A 20442-nucleotide genomic window follows, 5' to 3' on the forward strand; every position below is an offset into this window, starting at 1 on the left:
ATGCAAAGTGCGTTCTGTAAAAGAGGTGTGAACACAGCATCCCTAGTGAAGTGTCCCATGGTGGTTTTAAAGCAAAGCAGCAGAAAGTGAGAACCAACAAACCCAAATGGGAGCAGGGAAGCAACAACTTTTTGAAGTAGCAAACAGCTGTAAGCCAGCAAAAACTCTAAAGCCCCAAAATGTTGAGATTAATGGAATATACAGAGAGCACTTATATAGGTTAAGGACAAATTGGTGCTTCCCTGAACTCCTGGTGCTGATCTGCCCACCTCACTTACCGAAGCCAGTCCGGGCACACTTTTATCAAGATTAAAGAACTCGTTGAAGTCGAACTCCCCAGGAGCTGGTTCTGGTAACACCACTTCCTGGGGAACTTCTTGGTCAGCTGCTGGCTCTTGAGGAACACATGGCTCCACTTCATCCACTTCTGCCACACCATTGCACTCAAACCCTTAAAAAAAAATAATAAAGATTGGTACAGACTAGGATATACACCCCCCCCCCCACCAAGAACCTCGAAAGCATTCAACTACAACAAACTCAACTATTATGCTACAAACCTGTACCCCTAATTTAACCAAAATTATTAATTCCACTCTTAATCAGAAATCACAACCTAACTGCAAAAGCACCGAATAGGAATATGGTCTACTACATAAGTGATCGGAACAAAGAAAGTGTTTTGCAGATGTTCTGATCAACCCAAGATCCCCGGGTACTGTAAATTACATTTCAAATATTACTTGTAGCTAGAACATGGAGGCAATACTTAGCACAAATACTGAACTGAAAACAGCTAAAGCAACCTGGCTTTAAACTGAGTGTGCAGAACCCTATTTAATTAACTTGCTTCCTCACCTTCCTTCAATGAAGTAGTCCGTCGACGAGTTCGCTTACGTCCCTTTGGATCCTCTTCAAGAATCTTGTCATCAAAGCCAATAAGCTCAATGGTTTCAGATTGGCTTGTTGGGCCAGCAGAATACCATTCAGGCTCCTCCTCTGTGTAAGAATCATTTCGCCTGCGTTCACCAAAAACGCGCTTACTATCCCCATACTCACGCTAGAAAGAAAATTTGAGTTAAGTGAATACAAACTTGGGACAGTATACACAGTGGCTCATGTAGTGATGTTTTGCTAACCACGGTTTCTCCCCCCCTTCCAAACACCCTCACTCCTCACAAAACTATAAGCCTTCTCAAGTTAATTGCTAAAAAATGAAAACTACCTTCAAGCACAATTCTAACAAATTAACCAGATGTGAAACAGATCAAAACCATCGGCCTCATCCACAGCTCCTGTCACCAAGGCTATACTTTACTCTTTTAGCCACACAAGTTGAATGCCTCACCACAGTACCAATAGGAGAGAGGTAGAAATCCACATTGCCAAACTTACCCTGAAACGCTTGTCCTTGTAATCCCTTTCCCGACCCTCTCTTGAATCCCTCACGTCTTTCTCTACAGTTCGGGGATCACGATCAAAGCCTCTCACAGAGACTATTCTGCCACTGCCGATCCTACGTCCACCCAAAATGCGAAGGTTCTCGTTCTCCTTGTTCTCTAGGGGACTCCCAGCTCTCCGGGAGCCAACCACTGCTGTAACATGGCAGCCCCCACCAAAACTTCGCCGTTGGGGACTCAGGACCACATCCAACTCTTCCTCCTTCAGCCGCTCTCTTGGATCTATAGGGACAGTAATAACTTCTTGGTAAAACAGCCAATAATATCTGATGCAAAATATATCATTTAGATTGAATCGGCGGCTATATGTAAACCATCTCTGGCTTTAAAGTCATTTAGTATCTGAAACCTCTCACTTCCATTCAACACAATAAGGCAAGTCAAATCCGGCCCAGTGCTACATACTGTGTCCTCTACCACACCCATGTTATACTTTGAATTCTCAATTTAGCAACTGGGAAAAATCCTAAACTGACTTAATCAGGACATTTGTCTGCAGTACGGATTGATCACAAGCTGAAAATGAAGGCAACCGAAAATGCTTTTGCTTTGGAACTGCACTAAATTAGACTTGGGATAAAAGTAATTTGAAAAGAATATATAACTAGTGTTAAAATAAGAATGGCACCTACACCAGGTCTTATGACAGCATCAACCAGCCTCATTTTTTCCACTCGCCACAACGTTTGTTGCGCAGAAGAACAGTAATGTAATTACTTACCAGTTATTCTGCGCTTTAGCGATGTACGGTCAGACTCCAAATCTTTTTTTAAAGGGTCAACAACTGGCGAACTTCGGCCAGAATTCGGGTACAGAGAAGCATGCCACTTCTCAGGGTCCCACACACCATCACTGCAAATCAAACAAGAATCTTTAGGATTCAAAATAAAGTTGTACACGTCACTTGCACTTTAGTATTCCAGGTTTTACACCTGCATACCCCATGCCAATACAAAAAATATATAATTAAGACATCAGAACAAGGAACTCCATGGCCAAGAGGAAAGCACCAAGGCACTTTCGAGGGGCAGCAAGTATGTGATCAGGTAGGTGAAGTGAAACACATTCCTTATTAAATGTAGTCTTGGCTCAACCATTAACATAAGACCCCTTTTCATTAGCTGGAGGGAGCCAATTTATAGAACAGGCCAGTTTGGTTAAAAACTCCATTGATTATTGGTAGACATCCAAAAAACAGCTATTGCAACTTGCATCTGATTCGAGATGGATATACCTTACAGATACTGCACTCATTTGGCTTGAAGAAAAAAAAATCCAGTGACTGAAGTGGATCATAAATCAATTGCTGTATATTTGCTATGGTGCAAGAGTGACGCACTCTGTGGAACATTCAGTAGCAGTTTTAAAAAAAACGCATACCTGTCATATTTATCCAAGAGACAGGAGGGTCTTTGTCTAGAGTGAGGACGTTCTTTAATATCTAACAACTCCTCCTGCAACAAAAACAACAAAAAGAGGTTAGTGATGCAAGGGCTGTAGTTGTCTACTAACATGGCCAGAGGAGCCACGGTCTCTAAACAAAGCATTCGTGTGCATGAAATGTGGGTGCTGTACATCACTGTGGGTCAAGGTGGTGTACAAATAGTGCTGTGCATGAATAGTCACATTTCAAATTTTTGCAACTGGGCAGACAGGATTATCTCAAAACAATTCTTGCTAAAGTGCAGGAGCCATTATCCCAGATCCCAAGGTCAGCAACTAAGCTATTCAACAGATCTATTAAAACAAAAATAGTTGAAGACCAGCAATTTGCCATATATTTCAACAGGTTAATTAACAGAGGGAAGATTGTAGTTGACCAGCAACCACAGAATACACCTGGAAGAAAATATTTCTGCTTCAGCTATCCCATTTTGTGACATTCAATGTGGTGACAAAGTTATGGCAGCATTCAGAGCTCTGATTATAGAATCTAGGACTTTGCAACGTATATTAGTTCAGGGTTTATATTTTTAGAAAGGCTTTCATTATTCCACATTTCTGACTTTATACAGGACCTCTGAATAAACAAGGATTCTATTTACAAAACTAATGAATATTCACAGGCTTGTTTTATGAAGCAGTAGATAGATCGGATTATAAAGCTGGTTAGGTTTCAGCATGGCACTCCTGGTGTCATTGCTCTTTAGTTTAAGCAGGTTTTGTGAATTGTTCTGTCAATTTACTTTAATTGCTCTATTTTATAAAATGTTAGTGTAAGTATACAGATTGTGAGTTCTCAGTGCAGAGATAACCGATAACCCAGAGTCGGACATTCTCAGTTTGACATTTTGCTATTCTATGGGGAAAACACCATCCCTGTGCTGCAGTTTCCACGTTTGCCATAACTGGGAGCATATATTAAGTGCTTGACCAGACGTCTGTGTTTTAGATTTTACAACTGGCAGTCATTGATCAGAGTGAAAATGCTATGGGCCATTTATATAGGCAAGGTTATCCAACAAGCACAAAAGTTTATTTTGCAATCAGATTTAGTTGCATGAAGAGTCGAGCAAAATTGCCTCACATGGGTTGGACTGTCATTAACTTTGTGTATATTCATGAACTTACATTCAAGGCTATTAATAGACTCCTCCGCACATCTTGAGACCGTTGAAAAAGATCATAAATGTAGTCTTCACAAGGGTAGAAGTAGATCTCAGAGTGGGAAAATTACCCTTCCTCCATCTACCCAGAACAAGGGGATGGGTGCGGAAAGTCGCAGTGTGGGGAAAGTAGTTCCTCCGTGGGACAAACTAGAAACAAAAGTTAAGTGAATTTGCACTTGCTCTGGATTGTCACTGAACATGCAGACAAATTTGCCAATGCAAAAATGGAATTCACAAACTTTTGTTAGGAGTACACCGCGATACCTGCACCCGTTTCCACTCCTTCCGCTGTAAACTCAAGTGAATTGTAGTCAAACATTAGCACCTATGCAAAATTGTCAGGCCTGCAAGTGCACTGTGTAGGAAACTGATTTTATTGTAGTCCTGCCACTTTTTTGCCTGGTATTTGATGCAACTTTGACTGCAGTGCACTGGGTCCCTACGAACCAGGTCCCCAGTGCCAATGTTCTTTCCCCAAAACAGGTCCACTGGTCAATTGAGCCCCACCCGACCAGGTCTTTAGCACCTCCAAGTCCCTAGTGAGTGTTACCCATGGTACCTAGGGCGTAGGTACTTAAGAGCTGCAGCATATATTATGCATCCTATAGAACGCAGCACCAAACTCGTGGAGACTGCAATGGCAAAAAAGTGAGAAGAAAAAAAAAACATAGGGAACCAGGCACACTATGGGTGTTCTATGTCCTCTAACATTGTCTGTAATATTTGTAAATCTACCTATTCCGGGCATCAGATACATGGATTTGAACCTCTTCGATGGGGGAGTCCAGGAAGGTATAGCTTGCATGGTTCCTCCAACATTTTCTTACCCAGAATATCCTGCCAACCTAAAAAGTCACATTTGTTTGGGAAAGTCGCAAGATCACCGCGTCCGTCCAAATTTCCCAGAGCGCCCCTCAGTCTCACGATAAAAATCATGCCTCACTTGTAGGTAGCCAAAAGCAGATTCAGCCAAAAGCAGAGTCAGCCTAAAAACTTGTATTAAAAAAAGAAAAAGCCCTTTTGGACCCACTTTAGTTCCCCCTCAGTTTCTTTTAAAAAAAATGTTTTAACGCCTACTGCTTTCGGTGCACACACACGTGCTGTATCATTTTTATCAGGAGACCAAGGGGAAACGCTGGTTGGTGGGAAATGTGCCGGCAGTGATATCACAACTTTCCCACACAAATGTGAGGAAAGCAACTTTTTAGCTAAATTTGAGGAGGAGCAGGAGATGCTGGGTAATAAAACGCCAGAGGGTCCACACACAGCCAGCCTCGCCCAAGTCCAACACACACACACACACAGCCAGTCGCGCCCAAGTCCATCCACTCACACAGCCAGCCAGCACCTTCTCTAATCAGGCCAGATTAGAGGTCTGTGCCTGGGGACATGCATTGCCCAACTGGGCTATAAACTTGGGCTAATTTTTGGCTACGCACAGTCACTCTTCCATGCACGTTCTCCCCGCCGCAGCGTTCTTTTAACGCTTGCCTTTGAGTTTTTTTGTAATCCCTCTCACAGCGGGAAGGTGAAGCCGGCTCCAGCTGATAGAGTTGTCCTAGTGAGCAGTGTGTACGCTCAGAACAAATTAGTCTGTAGACGCCCGCTTTATCTGGGGCTGAAATTGATTACAGCTTTGCGGAGGAGCTTCCATATTTTTGTGAGTTCACGTCGGGTTGGCTCACTCAGACTGATCTCTTGGGATTGACTTGGTGCAATTATAACCAAATTTAGTGAGTCTAACCCTTTAACAATGGCGCAATGGGGCCCCCTTTGAGGAACTTGAGGAACAAGAGGAATCTTATGAGGAATAACCTCAGGGGCCATATTTAGAAGATTCACAGTTTGACGCTCTGGACGCCTCTATCCGGCAGTCAGTCAATAGGGCAAGCGAGACTGTGGTCCCTATTACTGTAAAAAAAAAAAAAAAAAAAAGGTAGTTCCGGGCGGCGGATGTGAACACCGTAGGTTTGACTGCGGGCAGTCGCCCAGATACAAATTGCCTGGGCGTGAAGAAATCCCCCTGCCGCAAGCCCATGGGGCGCTCTCACCATTAATTAACTATTTCCTGGTCTCCCATAATGCGGAGAGGCCATAGGAAGAAATCCCTACATGAACTTTTACAGATAAGGTTGTAATAGTTTCTTTTCAAACCCCATAAGGTCGGACGCCTTAGCGTGTGCCTACCATGGAGTGAGAATTTCTTTTTTGGTCCTGACGAATGCTAAGCTGATGTTTGGCTTGCTAGCAGAAACATGTTGACCATTCTTTTTCTATTATTAGGACTTTATGGTTCAAATTAACACAACCACTTATCAGTCCGCTTTGTTTCACTAGTTTTAACGGAGTTAGAACTACCCTCTCATTAAAAAGAATTGTTTCAGTTGGAGGAGTAGTCCATACTCTTTAATTACCCTAATTAACAATTCTGATTTCTTTTCTACTACCTGGGACCCAATGAAGACAACTGGCTACCAACTCTGAGTTGGGGCCTGAGGGTCCTTTTAGCTTACACTGAGCACGTGTATTTCACCTCCATACTAACTTGGTATCTACTTTGGTGCTAGTAAACTTATGACACCTTGAACCTTTCTTGACTTTCATCTTTGCTTTTTACTTTAGTTTTGTTGACACTCTTACGTTGATTGGTATACCCTATTACTGTAAACCAGGCCCTGGCAGCGGTGCTTAAACCCATTACTACGCAGCTAAAGAATTTTGCCAAACATGGCTTTCATAATCCTACGACTCCAGACCCTAAGGCCGGTTCATTAGACGTACCCCAAAAGGCAAAAGCCAAGTCCTGCGAGAGGCCTCATGCAGTTGCACTGGCCGAACATCCTCAAGCTCCCTTGAGTGATCATGGCTTCTCAATCAATCTTATAAAGCACAACTACTCACCCGTGAGGGTCTCAAAGCACTAATGGGTGGGGGTGCTTCCTGAATTGCAGCAGCGACAATTGCCAGAGGTGCACAGGCAGGGCGTTAAAGGTCTTTACAGCTAAATAGAAGAATCTTTCTCCAGCTGTGGTTTTTCTGATCTGTGGTATTGTGGCCGAAGGGCGGGGCCGAGGGAGGTGGGGGGGGAGACGTCTGGTGGGAGTGTAGGAGAGACTGTGGTTGAGGTATGCAGGTCTGGCATTGGAGGGCTTTGTAGGCATGCATAAGGGTGTTGAAGGTGATCGTTGACAGGTAGCCAGTGTAGGTCTGAGGGGCCGGAGCGGTGGTTGCAGTGTGGGATGTTCAGTTAGAGTCTGGCAAAAGAATTAAATGTTCTGCAGTTTTATTTTTGTTTCTGGGTGGTCCTGGTAGAGTGCATTGCCGTAAATAGAGTCTGCTGCAGAGAAACAATGGGTGACCATTTTCATGCACTGAATGGGGATCCACTTAAAGATCTTACAAAGCAGGGAGGAGAAAGCAGTGTTGGTTTGGCAGTTCACTGAGAGGCAGGAGTACAGGATGATGAAGAGGTTTTGGGCAAGGTCGGTGGGGGGGGGGGGGGGGGGGGGAGTTCTGAGCACTGTGGGTCACTAGAAGTCATCCCAGGAAGAGGGGTGAGGAGCAGGTCAGTCTTTTACGAGTTCAGCTTGAGGCAGCTGTCACTTATCCCACTGGCGACTGCCTTTAACCAGTTGTGGAAGTTGATCTTGTCTGCTGTGGATTCGTCTGAGGGAGAGAACCAGATGGGTGTCATCAGCATAGGCCACTATGTTGAGTCCGTGGCTTCAGACGATGGCTGCAAGCGGGGCCATGTAGATGTTGGAGGGAGGGGTTCAGGGAGGATCTAAAGCACCTCGACACTTCTCTATGAATGTTCTGAGCTGAATGGTGGAAGTCGGACTCGCTGCGTTTGGCCAGTGAGGAAGGAATGGATCTATTCTAGGGCTTTGTCACATATGCTGGTGTCGTTGAGTCTTGTGCAGAGGGTGCGGTGGGAGATGTGCTGAAGGTGGCAGAGAGGTCCAGGAGGATGAGGGAAGCAGACTTTCCTTAGTCAAGGAGGGTGCAGATGTCGTTCGCAGTGAGGAGAGCGGCCTCAGTGCTGTGGTTGCTTCGGACGCATAATTGGGAGAGGTCCAGGACGTTAGTTTCGATGAACCCCGAGTAGGGCATTGATGGCTTTCTCCAGAACTTTGGCTGGGAAGGGGAGCAGAGAGATGGTCTGCAGTTCTTGAGGTCTGTCAGGTCGGCAGACTTTCTTCAGCATGGGGTTGATTTCTGCATGCTTCCAGCCTTCCGTGAAGGTTGCAGACTCAATGCAGCAGTTGATCGTGCAGCAGAGTTCGGATGAGATTGAGGTGCAGGCTCTGTTGATGTGGCGAGGGCAGGGATCCGAGGATGCTGCAGAGTATGCTCTTCATGATCCGGAGGGTGTTGTAAGGTGAGGGTAGTCATGGTCTGCAGTCATGGTCTGCTGAGTTTGGAGCGACTGGGTGCGTGTGGTTCTTAGGAATGAAGCGGTCATAGATCTCCTTGATCTTGCGGTGGAAGAAGGTGGCAAAGTTGTCGCAGAGGTCTTGAGACTAAGGAAGAGTCTGCTATCCATGTGCTGGGTTTAGCGAATCATTTGATCATGGCGAAGAGTTCTTTGCTGTTGTGTGCGCTGATGCGTTCCTTGATGACCGATTTGTTCTGATGACACAGTGGTGTGCAGTGACTCAATTAGCTGTGATCTTGCTGCTCCTCCATCTTTGATCTGTTTACAGGTGCGCCTGGACTCTTGAACGGTGGGGAAAACCAGCTGGCTTTCTTGAAAGGCAGTTTGCCTGAGGGTTTCCCAAGGGGGGGGGGGACCAGTGTTGGCATAGTTGGATATTCAGAGGTGGAGGTTACATGGTAAGGTGTTGGTGTCCATGAATGTTGGTGGTGGTGTGGCTGAGGGAGGTGGAAAGCTGGTCTTCAGTGACCTTGTTCCAGCTTCTGCAAGGATTGCAGTGGGCATGGTGGTGTACAGTGGGTTTGGTGAAGTAGTGGATTCAGTGGCGGTCGGTCCAGAGTGGGTTGGAGGTGTGGCTGACGCAGATGTTGCTTTCAGAGAAGATTGGGTGGAGCGTTTGTCCTGCCGAGTGGGCAGGTGTTGTCCCCAGTTGTTGGAGTCCAATGGTGGTGAGGTGTGGTCTTCAAGGTTGTCTAGAAGGAAATAGATGTCGCCGAGGAGGATGTAGTCCGTTTAGGTAAGAGTGTGGCAAGTGATTAAGTCAGTTATGGCTTCACTGAAGGGGTTTGGGAGGTCTGCATACTAGATTACCACGAAGGGTGGCGTTCAGGTTGGTCTGGATCTGTAAGTGGAGGCACTCCATGTTGGGCAAGTGGACGTCCGAGTAACACCCTAGTGCTCGATCTCCACAACCTTCTCAGGTGCGCAATCAAAGCAAAAGGGTGATAACTACACAGATACTGACACAGACTCGTCTGATCACAACTCACTAAGCGCAAGAAGGCTAAAAAAACACCCATGCCAGGTCACGGCCCTTAATGGAAACGTTTTCCACTTAATACCCAAGATCACCTGATTGGGACCCACTACAGCAGGATCAGATTACATACATGAAAACCTACGTAAGGGTTTTGACACGGCAGTACGCAACCACCTTCAGGCTGAATTCCCCAGGCCAGATATCCGAAAAGGATGCTGAGACCTGGACATAGACCAGAGAATGCTGACTTTAAAGAAATTGTCCAAGGATCCAAAGAAGGGCATAGACCGTGCTTGGAGGGGTTGCAGAGAAAAAAAGTGTTAGACCTTGCTGGGCCCTTAGCAAAAATACTAGAAATGGCCTTTGTGGCCAAAGGAACTGGTTCACCAGTGGATTCAGATATATTAGCGGGTTGGACCTAGCAAGCTATATACTTGCAGAGCAATGCAAATTGCGATGTGTCAACAGAAAGGCGCGAGGCACTATTTATGCGCATGGACTCCAATCTCACTGAACTCACTTCAGCAGAAGCAAGTCCATTGACAGAGGGGCACCTCTTTGGCATCAGATTTGTAAAAGGTTTCTAAATAAGTCACTTTCACATCGCTGGATAAAGCCCAATCAAATATAAAAATGGGTTTTCAATCTGGCCTTTTTGAATGAGGCAGGGGCCGCTTCAATTATCAAGGCCTTTCCAGAGGTGCATACAGTTTGTTGGAGAAAGTGGCAAGACACTACCAGAGGCGGAATATTCTACCCTAGCAGACAGATTCTTCAGGGAAGTCGGAGACCTCTGTAATACCATTGGGTCACGTTCAATTCGGTCTTCACAATTGGAGAGCCATTACTCAAGATGCATGGGTGTTGCAAATAGTTCAAGCTTTTCACCTAGAGTTCTATCAAGCCCCTTGTCAAATGTCAATACCCCAGCAGCTAAATGTTTCCCCTACAAAAGTCAGCCTTTATAAACACAGAGATAAAAAACCTGCTGCAGATGTGTGCGGTGGTGTACTGCGACAACAGCACCCTGAGGTTCTGCGGCAACGCCTCTCTGATACAGAAGGGGGGAGAGATGGGGACGGACACCAGTTGGTTTTGAATCTACAAGAGTTCACTGTTACATCACTTCAATATCTCAAGATGGAGTGAATCCATCTTCTAACAGACTTGTTACGAAGGGGCATTGGATAGTCGGTCTGGACCTCAAGGATGCATATCTGACCATTCAAATCTTCTCCTCACCAACAATTTCTTCAGTCCCGATGGGACGGGTGGCTGGAATATTTTGTCCTTTATTTCGGGCTCTCATCTGCACCTTGATTTTCACCAAGGTGCTGAAGCCAGTCATAGCCCACCTCATGGAGCAAGGACTCTGCATGATAGTATACTTGGACACTCATCATGGCTCAGTCCCAGTCAGTGGCTATCCTTCACTTGCAGATGACCATGCCTCTTTTGCAGGATGTGGTGTTTGTCATAAACAAAACCAAGTAGACAATACATTTTCTGGGGTTTGTGATTCCCAGTCTGCACAACTGAAGCTCCCCAAAGGTAAGTTGTGCCACGTGAAAAAGGAATTGAAATCTGCCCTTTCATGACAAGTAGCTTCTCTGTGAACGATTGCTGGCCTGGTTGGCCTACTGGCGTCCTCAATTCAGGCCATTTTCCCCAGGACCCATTCATTACTGGGCACTCCAAAGATTGAAGAGCCACCATGTAAATGTACAGGAATTTATATAGTGCAAATCACCGAGCGGTTTCCAAGCGCTTGCTTAGGGAACCCGTCTTGGTATTCCCCTGTGAATTAACCCGGCAGGGTATCCGCAAGGTGAAAGCAGGCATCCCACCGCGAGGGGCCGTTGTGGAGATTAAGCAAGCTATTGCCCAGAGTCGCAGAGTGTGAACCCGTGAATCGAGTAGGCACCGGAGCGAGAATTGTTGAGTCCATGGACATTTTAGGACTCAAGACCCCGCCGAGCCGGGAATTGAACCCTGGTCCCGGGCTGATCTCTGCTTCCAGGTCTGCCTCCTCTAACCAGTGAGCCACACTTCTCCACATCTGCAAAAGGTTTTGTCTTACACAGATCAGATCCCCCTAACGGAGGAATTTAGAGAAGAACTCAACTGGTGATTGGGAAACGTGGATGCAGAGCCACCTTCGGGTCCCAACCAGAGGCAATAATAGTCTGATGCCAGCCGTTGGGGCGGAGTGTGTTTCGGAGAGGTCTGTAGGGGTGGCATGTGATCTCCCCAAGAGTTATCCCTTCATATCAACTGTCTGGAGTGGACAGGTCAGTCTGCAATCAGGACATTTTCTCCCAAGAAAAAAATAGATTGGTTGCATCTATCTCAGGATGGACAACATATGGTCAGTGAGGTACATCAAGAAATTGGGAGGTAGGTCACTTAGTGGAGATAACCAAGGACTTTTTACATTATTGCCAGAGTCACCAAATTTCAGTGATAGAGTACATTCCAAGGCAGTCCAATGCGGTAGCAGATTGAAACTCCAGGTAGCTGACTGATTACAGCATTTAGCAGCTCCATGCACATCCGTTTCAGGAGATACAATCAATTTGGGGTCCCTGCACAATAGATCTTTTTGCCTACAGACTGAACTAGCAATTGGAGACTTTCTTCGGCTGGAGGCCATATTTGCTGGTGAAGGAGACGGATGTGTGCTCTCAGGATTGGTCAGGGATGCTTAATTAGGTCTTTCCCCCCCTCCATTCGCACTGCTACACAGAGTAGTGACGGATCACCCGCCAAACAGCAAGTATGGTGCTGGTCACACCGCAGTGGAAGGCACAGCCTTGGTTTAGGATTCTTTTGGAGAGGACGAAATATTACCCTCTCATGCCTTGGTTTTAGACAATGCTCCAGGGCTCGCTGGGAGAACCACACCGGCTGGTAACATCAGCGCAGTTGTCCCCGATGGTCTGGCGGCTTTCAGGCAACAGTGGAGTCTGCCAGGCCTTTGAGGCAGCTACAGAATGCAAACATGCCAGGGGCACCCTCCACTAGGGAGAGGTATTACTCAGGATGGCAAAGCTGGATTGGTTGGTGCCTGGAACAGCACGTGGAAGCAAAATGCACACATTGTACATTTCTTGTCTCAAAAGGCTTCGGATGGTTTATCTTCCAGGTCTGTACATTTTCGTTCGGCTATTTCAGCAAGTTGATGGTAAGCCGGTAGGAATGCACCCCATCATTTGTAAACTTTTCAAATCTATTGGAGTGGCTAACCCTCCTAAGGCTAAATACTCATTCCTTTGAGACGTTTCACTAGTGCAGACTTCTTCATAAAAGGCCAGATAATGCTCATCTAGCAAGAAGCATTTACAATGCATCGGTTTCGCCTTTGCAAAATTTAGAGCTATTGGCATTGTAAATGACAAAATTTGTATTTATGTGTTGGGTTTTGAAAACCGATAAATAAATGGCATTGCGAGACCTATTGCATTTGCACACACACACTTCTGCCCTCTTGGCGTGGTCTACTGTCTGGAGATTGCCCTTTCTCCAGTCAGGTCCTTGCAGCGATTGGCTGCATTCTTTGCGGTGCGACCAGGGAGGGAGTAACGTGGCCCGGTGATCGCCCACGGCCGCCAGCGCCCGCTGCTGCCCTCTCATGGTAGAGGTCCAGAGGCCGGCAGCTGCGTGAATTTATTACGACAAGACATACCTGTGTAGAGTGGGGTTCGGCATACATGCACTTGCAAAGCTCTTCGTACCATTCTCTCTAACCGGAGTGCATCGGTCCGTGCCATGTCACATCACACCAGTAACTTAAGTTCTGTTGAATGCAGACGTTGGCCTCCAACATGCTTTTCTTTTTTAACTCGTTGCTATCCTAGCATGCATTAACTATGTGGCAGCGAAATGTCACTGAACATTGTGGTGCATATTCTCCACACATTTATAGATATTGTAATACATGCGTCACCCTCTTGTCATCCTTAGTTCTTGCATTCTATAATAAGTAGATGCAAACAAAGCTACCATAAAAACCAAGGTATCCTTTTACTCAGTATGCCCTTACCAGACCCTATATCAATACATGCACAATGTGACCTTAGAATCCTACACAGCGGCTGCTAAATGTGCACCTTCACTCGGTGAATGCGGTGTTCTAGCAGCCTTAAGCAGTCGACAAATGTGTGCTCAGACTGCCGGCCAAATTATGCACACAGTGCCTCCTCACACAACCCACCACGTGAGAGTCAATGCACCCACACAACCCTATATCAGGAGGGGGTCAATGCTGGAGCGGTATCAGTGTAGTAATTAAAGTGAAACCACAATTCCTTTGCGTTCTTGTGGTAATTTAATTACAGCCAAGGAAAGGCAAAGTGCGATAAATGCAAAAGGTATCTGCACTCTGCGATTAGCATTCTCCCTGGCCTGGGTGCGTCTTCTTAAAAGATTTGAATCACGGCTGCAAAGTCTCTCCTCAGCCTTGAGCTCATACAATGTGTCTCCAGGTTTCGGAGCATACAATTTCCTCAAAAACTTGCGGCTGCACGGTCTTTTGAAAACCTTGGATGTACACAGTCCCTCTAACAGCCTTGGTTCACCCCCTAATTACCATGGGGATACTCAGCCTCGTCACTGTTATGGGTGCACATGATATCTTCACAGCCACGGGTGCACACAAGCTCCTGAGAGACATGGGTGCACAAAGGCTCCTCAGAACAATCATGGGTGCACACACACACAGAACCATTGTGGGTGCACACTGTCCCCTCATAGAGGACTGTGTGCACCCATGGCTAAGACCGTGTTTCCCAAACTGTGGTCCGCGGACCCCCAGGGGTCCGTGACACATTCCCAGGGGGTCAGTAGGCAACAGTTTTAAAAGCACAGAAACGTTTCTTGTATAATTAGCAGCTTTTCAGCAACAATAAAAAAGTGTAGAGAATGCCAGTGATTAATGTACCTGCTGGAGAGCAGGAGAGTTTTGTTAGGTGGCAGCTTTGATTTAACTAATGTAGCACAGAGGGTTAATGTGCCTACTGCAAAGAACGTGTAACATGCATCATAAAAAGCAGTATTTTATGTGCCTAGGTTCGTGGTTACTGCTTGTCACAGAGTTTCTTTTGATACTGTGCACTTCATAAGTGACCATCGTAATCTAGCAGAGGGACCTATAAACTGTCAAAGAGCTGCTTGCTAACTGCATGGTACCAGTTAGTAACTTATATTTTGTCCTAGATATGCTGCTAAAATTATTTGGGTGAAAATACATTTTTAATGTTAAAGTCAATGCTAGCCACTGTGTTATGTTCTGAATCCCGAGTTTGTGCTTTTCCAGACCAAGCCCTCTTTAAACATTTTATACACACACCGATTTACATGTATGATTCAATGTCTCTATATGTGTGTGACGTAAAGTGATCTGACATCCTACAATGGTATGAGAGATGCTATAAAACAAATGAAATACATGTGATGTAGGAAGGTAGATCCCCGACTATGGTTGCCCCCAACTTTTTGCCTGGTGTTTTGCTGGTTTTCTGACTTCGTTGACCTGGGGCCCTGCCATTCAGGACCCCAGGCCCACTGCTCTCTGTTAAAATGGATTCCATGTACCCTAGGTACATATCTGATTGGATACCGAGTCACCTTATCAGCCCCTGTACAGTGTACCTTAGGTACCCAGGGCATAGGTGCACACAAGGCCTACCAGGGGCAGCAGCATGTATTATGCCACCCTTGGCTGGCCATCCAAAACTGACACAACTGGCTGCTTGACAGCTGGGGCAAGGTGGTGTAATCACCCTTTGCTTTAGATATAGTATTCCTATATCTAACCCTAAAATGGACACATATATTCCTATCAGTCACTCCTATGGCAGGCCTTATCAATCCTGAAGGCAGAGTGCTTGGAATAATGTGAAATGGTGCTCTGGCATGTGCTGAGCCCGTTTGCAGCTTGCGGAACCAAGTCCTAATAGCTGTTCCATGATAACGCTATACCATATACTCTTAAGTGCATTATGTACCTCGCGGTCAAATGCTAACTTTGGTAGAGCATTATCAAAACATGTCGAGTAAGGTGTCATACGAATTGGAATACTAACCCCTCGCCAATTCTGACGGGGTTAGCATTCCACCCTTCTAGAGGGACACGACATGTTGGTAACCTGTAACCCCGGTTAAAGTCAGACATAGCCTCAGCTTCCACAAAATGGATGCTGCCACTGAGACACAAGTCTGCCCTCCTGCTGCTGGGAGTCCTCCCAGCGCGGGAGGCAAGGACAAAGGGTTTCCTGCCAGGGGCGGTGCCAGCACCGTCCCAGACAGGATTTTGTGTATCCCAGGTAGGCAAGCTATAGAGGAAGGTGACTGAAAGTGGCACCCCGGTGCTCACTATGCATAGGCCGGTCTGAACCAGTTCCAGGGTCACACCAGCCCCTGAGCTGGGGAAAGTCTGGCAGGGGAGAGGGGTGTAACCACCCCCCTCCTAGTCCCACCCATAGGGCAGGACTTAGTCGCGTGCCAGCCCCCTTTTGCAGGATAAAGGTAGGAGCAGGCCCCCTTCCAAATCAGATCTTTGAATCCTGAAACTACTTTCCACGAAAGGAACTCAAGACTTCTTCCTAAGATTTCTCCCTTGTGACTAAGGAGTAGTCACCCTGCAGCAGCAGGCACCATCCAAGCATCGCGGTCTGCTGTAAGTCTCTCCTCCGGATCAAGACTGCCCAGCTCGACGAGAACCGGCTTCCCTGGCACCTCTGACCTCTACCTACATCAGCCCAGCTGAGATCCGTGGGTGTGACGAGACCGAGGGACCGGCCATCTTCAAGACTGCACGACGCTTGCCCAGCACGACTACTGAGGGATCCTCACGTGAGTGCTTTGGGGGTCCGAGAAGCCCCAACCCTGAGCAGCTCCAGCACCGAAGTCCAGCCCCCTTGCATCCACGAGATCTGCATGGGGCCCTTCTGCTCTTTGCTGCTCACCGCGTTGTCCAGGTCACTTGCCCGTTGGCTAGTGGCCCTTCTGACGACGAACTACGACAACACCGCTGGTCTGGTTGCTCCAGACTGGCCCTTGCTCCCCTCCAACAGAGGAGCACCCCGGACCCTCCTGGTCCACTCCAGACGCCATTTTGAGTCCACCGCGTGGGCTTGCATTTGCCAAGAGTTGTTGCCCCAATCCTGGGTCCAGCGACGTCGACAGCAGATCCCTTCGTGGGACAGCTCGCCCCTCCATCCTGGTCGCCGACAACGCCTCCTGGTCCGAGAGACTGCAGAGCCCAGCGTCGCCCACTCACCTGGTCGAGGTGACTTCGTCCGGTGCCATCCTGGTGCCCACCTAATCACTGGCTAGTGATTCAGAACTTGGTCCCCTCTGCTTACAGGTCTTCATCTTCATCGATCCAGGCTTGGATCACCACGAACTTCTTCACTGGTCGCCTGCCAGCAACTTCTTTCTTCAGGCTCCATAGACTGCAACGAGGATCTCAGACGTCTTTTCAGCCCTATGCAGCCGCAGCCCCTGGGCTAGGTAACCTGAGCATTTCGGTGCTCCAGCATAGTCTAACTATCTAAGTGTCAGGATCCTTTGTCGTTTCAGCTCTACTTAGTCGGGTTCGCCCGAGAACACTAACTTTGCTTTTACTAGCCTCCATAGACTTTTTCCCGCCTTACGCGTGAGAGTTCCCACTCTGCACACGACGTCCCTAGGCCTCCTGCTTCTAATCTAAGGGTTCAGCATTGTAGGTCTAGCGTTTCTAAAGTCTATGAGAGTAGTACTTACCTGCTAGTAATTTCGCATTCCACTTCTTGTGTATATGGGTTTTCGTGCCACTCGGGCATTTGTGTAAATTGTGCGACTTTAAGTCTTTTCTTAAGAGTTTTGTTATGTGCTTAGCTCCCTGACTCATAAAGAGATCAAGGTAGACTTGTTATAAATAAATATCCTTTTATTTTCATAACAACTTGTGTGGTGTCCTTTCACTTGGTGTTCAAGGGGTTAAATGTGACGGTAAAACAGCTGGCTTAACACGCCCTCTAGAGTTTAGCCTAAAGACTGCACGTGTCCATGCTACTAGGATAGCTGGTCTATCAGGTTGACTTACAACCAAACATCAATAAGGGTTGTTTGGACTGATACATAGTGATCACTAGAATAGTGAGCACTGCATATCAGGCCAACTTCCCACAGAGGGGCTATTACTTCAATATAAAATACTAAGGGCCAGATGTACCATCTGTTTTTATATGCGCGAACCCGTTTGCACATGCAAAAACTTATTGGGCCATGTACATAGCCTATTTCGCGAGTCGCAATTTGTTTGCGACTCTCTAAATAGGTTATGCAACTTGCTATTTGGAAGGGGCATTCCCTTCCAAATAGCGAGTCTCGAAACCATGTACAAATGTTTTGCGGTTGCAAAACAGTCACAATTACCACCTACTTCAAGTAGATGGTAATGCATTCGCAAATGGGAAGGGGTCCCTTCCCCTTTGCAAATGCATGCAAAATTAATTTTTAAGGGCAGGCAGTGGTCCCAGGGACCTCTGCCTGCCCTTAGAAAATGAAATGAGTTTCATTTTCGTTCTATGGTCCCTATCGCTCTTTTCCGGCTTTGGGAGGGTTCTTTCCTCTTCATGGGGGTGGCGGTTTCTGGGTCTTGCACTTTTTCTCTTCCTGAGTTTCAATAAATTTTGGTTTCTTGTCCTTAGGATGGGTTCTCCGGGACTATGCTTGGAATTGTTGCTTTTCGTGATACTGTTTGTTATCCGGTCCTATTGCTGCGGTTATTTAGCCGATATAGTTGCTGTAATTTTAGTCTAACTTCGATATTATATGGGGTACGTCCCTCTTGCTACATTTCCTTTGTGTCCCTTTATGTGAGACGTGCAGTCCTTCCTATTGCATCCCCCTCGCTTCATCTACACTTTAAAATGAAAACCCTTTATCATGTGTTGCGCACCCCGTTCTCACTTCTGGCGTATTTCGTAATATCCTGATTGTAAATTGACCTATTGTTCTCCTGTTTTTTCTCATCTGTTTTTGCAGCCGGCCGTGATGGTTGTGGGCTTGCGCATGTATCTCCTAATTTTGTCTCAATAAAGGTTTTAAAAAAAAAGTTTCATTTTCTTTTTTATTTTATTTTTAAATGCATGGTAAACAGGCTGCATTTTTTTCAAAAAAACTGCTTTATTTAAAAGCAGTCCGAGACATGGTGGCCTGCAGAGCCCAGCAAGCCACCATCGCTGAGAGGGCTGGCATTCCCAATGGGCTCGCAAATTGCGAAAGGCTCATTAATATTAATCAACCTCGCAATTTGCGACCCCATTGGGAATCCCAAACAATGTTAAACACACTGTTGTACATTTCATTTAGCGACTCGCAATTTACCACTCTCAATGCGTCGCCAATTGCGAGGCGCTAAATGAAATGGTCGTACATCTGGCCCCAAAACCCTTAGTACTTTGAGTATTTGTTTTGTGTGCACACGTGTATTTTTTTTGAATTACTGTTTTAATGTTTGAAATTTAACTCATAAAAATTGCTTGGGGGTCCCCGGCTTCCAGTGGTGACTCAATTGGGGTCCTCGGGAGTCAAAAGTTTGGGAACCACTGCTCTAAGAGCAACGGTTGCATACAGTCCCACGAGCGCACAGACGGAGTCATAGGTGCACACAGTCCCCTCAGAGACCTGGATGCATACAGTTCCCTCAGAGCCATGGATGCATACTGCTCCCTCACAGGCATGGGTGCATACTGCTCCCTCACAGGCATGGGTGCATACCGCTCCCTCACAGGCATGGGTGCATACCGCTCCCTCGCAGCTTTGGATGTACATAGCCTCCTCACCACACGATCTCCTCAGAGCCATAGATGCACGTATTCGCCTCACAGTCCTGGGTGCACAGTCTGCTCACAGCCTTGAATTCACACATCCTCCTTACTGCAATTTGGTGCACACCGCCTCCTCAGAGGTAAGCGAGCACAAAGGCTCTCCCTGTCGCCTTAGATCCACGATCGCTTCCAAGTTCAGGATGCCTTTCCTCGCAGCTCTTTGATGCACAGTGTATCCCTCAGAGTTGTGCATCAATCAAATGCACAGATCAGAACTTACCTCCCCATGGCTTGCTCCGCTGTCAGCTCCTCTAGAGTCATGCTCTGCATCGGGGCTCTGCACTTCACCAGCTCTTCAGGTGCACTGAATGGATGACACGACCCAGAGGCAGCAGAGCAGACTAAGTCAGCGCCTCTTCCCTCAGCACTACCCTGTGCCTACCTCGAAGTGCATCGTTGTGCTCCTACCGGCAGAAACCACCAACTGCCGCCTGCCTTATTTACATACCGACATTCCATTGGCTGCTGCAAAGTAGGCTTTCAATTTCACCCCCTCAGACTGTTCGGAGAGTGAAAGCTCAGTGACGGGGCTTGGCGAGCTGCCGCTACGTCAGCTGGCCAACACCAATTAATAATGTGGCCATCTTGAAATAGATGCACTTTTCTTTCAGAATATCAACATTTGATAAACAAAACGAATACTTTGAGTGTAGCATGCATTTTCGATGCATTTACGAAGAGGGGCAAGGTCTAGAAAGACTTGCTATACTTTAAATTGTAATGCAAGTTGGCTATTCGTGTGCAAAAACATTTATTCGAAATTATGCAATAAACTTAAAATTCGTTTTTTGTCATGAGGTCTTTGCTTTGTGCTTAAGCGTTTACTTACAAGCCCACTAACGTTTAACTAGAGGGATCAAACAATGGTTCCAGTTTTGTTAGTACGGTGAACTGTGTATAACTTCATCCACTTTGTTTCGACGTGGCAGATGAGCTCTGCGGAGCATTAACAAAGTTAACCATTTCCTCCCGCCCCTTTTCTCCCAATGCCAGGGTGTTACTCTAAACGTTGTTTCGATGGCGGTTGTGGTAGAGATGCTAAGTTTTTACATATCTTAAGAGCGAGTCTTTCGTTTGACGA

General features: G+C 46.6%; 1 protein-coding gene across 4 annotated transcripts in view; it reads right to left on the reverse strand.

Moving 5' to 3' along the window:
- EIF4ENIF1 (eukaryotic translation initiation factor 4E nuclear import factor 1) overlaps positions 1–20442 on the reverse strand; it is an 87706-nt gene that overhangs the window by 48913 nt on the left and 18351 nt on the right. For all 4 annotated transcript variants that reach the window (XM_078667721.1, XM_078667723.1, XM_078667722.1 and 1 more), the window contains exons 3-7: positions 2841–2914; positions 2182–2312; positions 1396–1682; positions 859–1060; positions 279–451 (exon numbers count right to left, since the gene is read on the reverse strand). In XM_078667721.1, the coding sequence (XP_078523847.1) occupies positions 279–451; positions 859–1060; positions 1396–1682; positions 2182–2312; positions 2841–2914 (867 nt within the window). The remainder of the gene's footprint in view (positions 1–278; positions 452–858; positions 1061–1395; positions 1683–2181; positions 2313–2840; positions 2915–20442) is intronic.

Source organism: Lissotriton helveticus, chromosome 11 (genome assembly GCF_964261635.1).
Source record: "Lissotriton helveticus chromosome 11, aLisHel1.1, whole genome shotgun sequence".
In the NCBI taxonomy this organism is placed as follows: domain Eukaryota; kingdom Metazoa; phylum Chordata; class Amphibia; order Caudata; family Salamandridae; genus Lissotriton; species Lissotriton helveticus.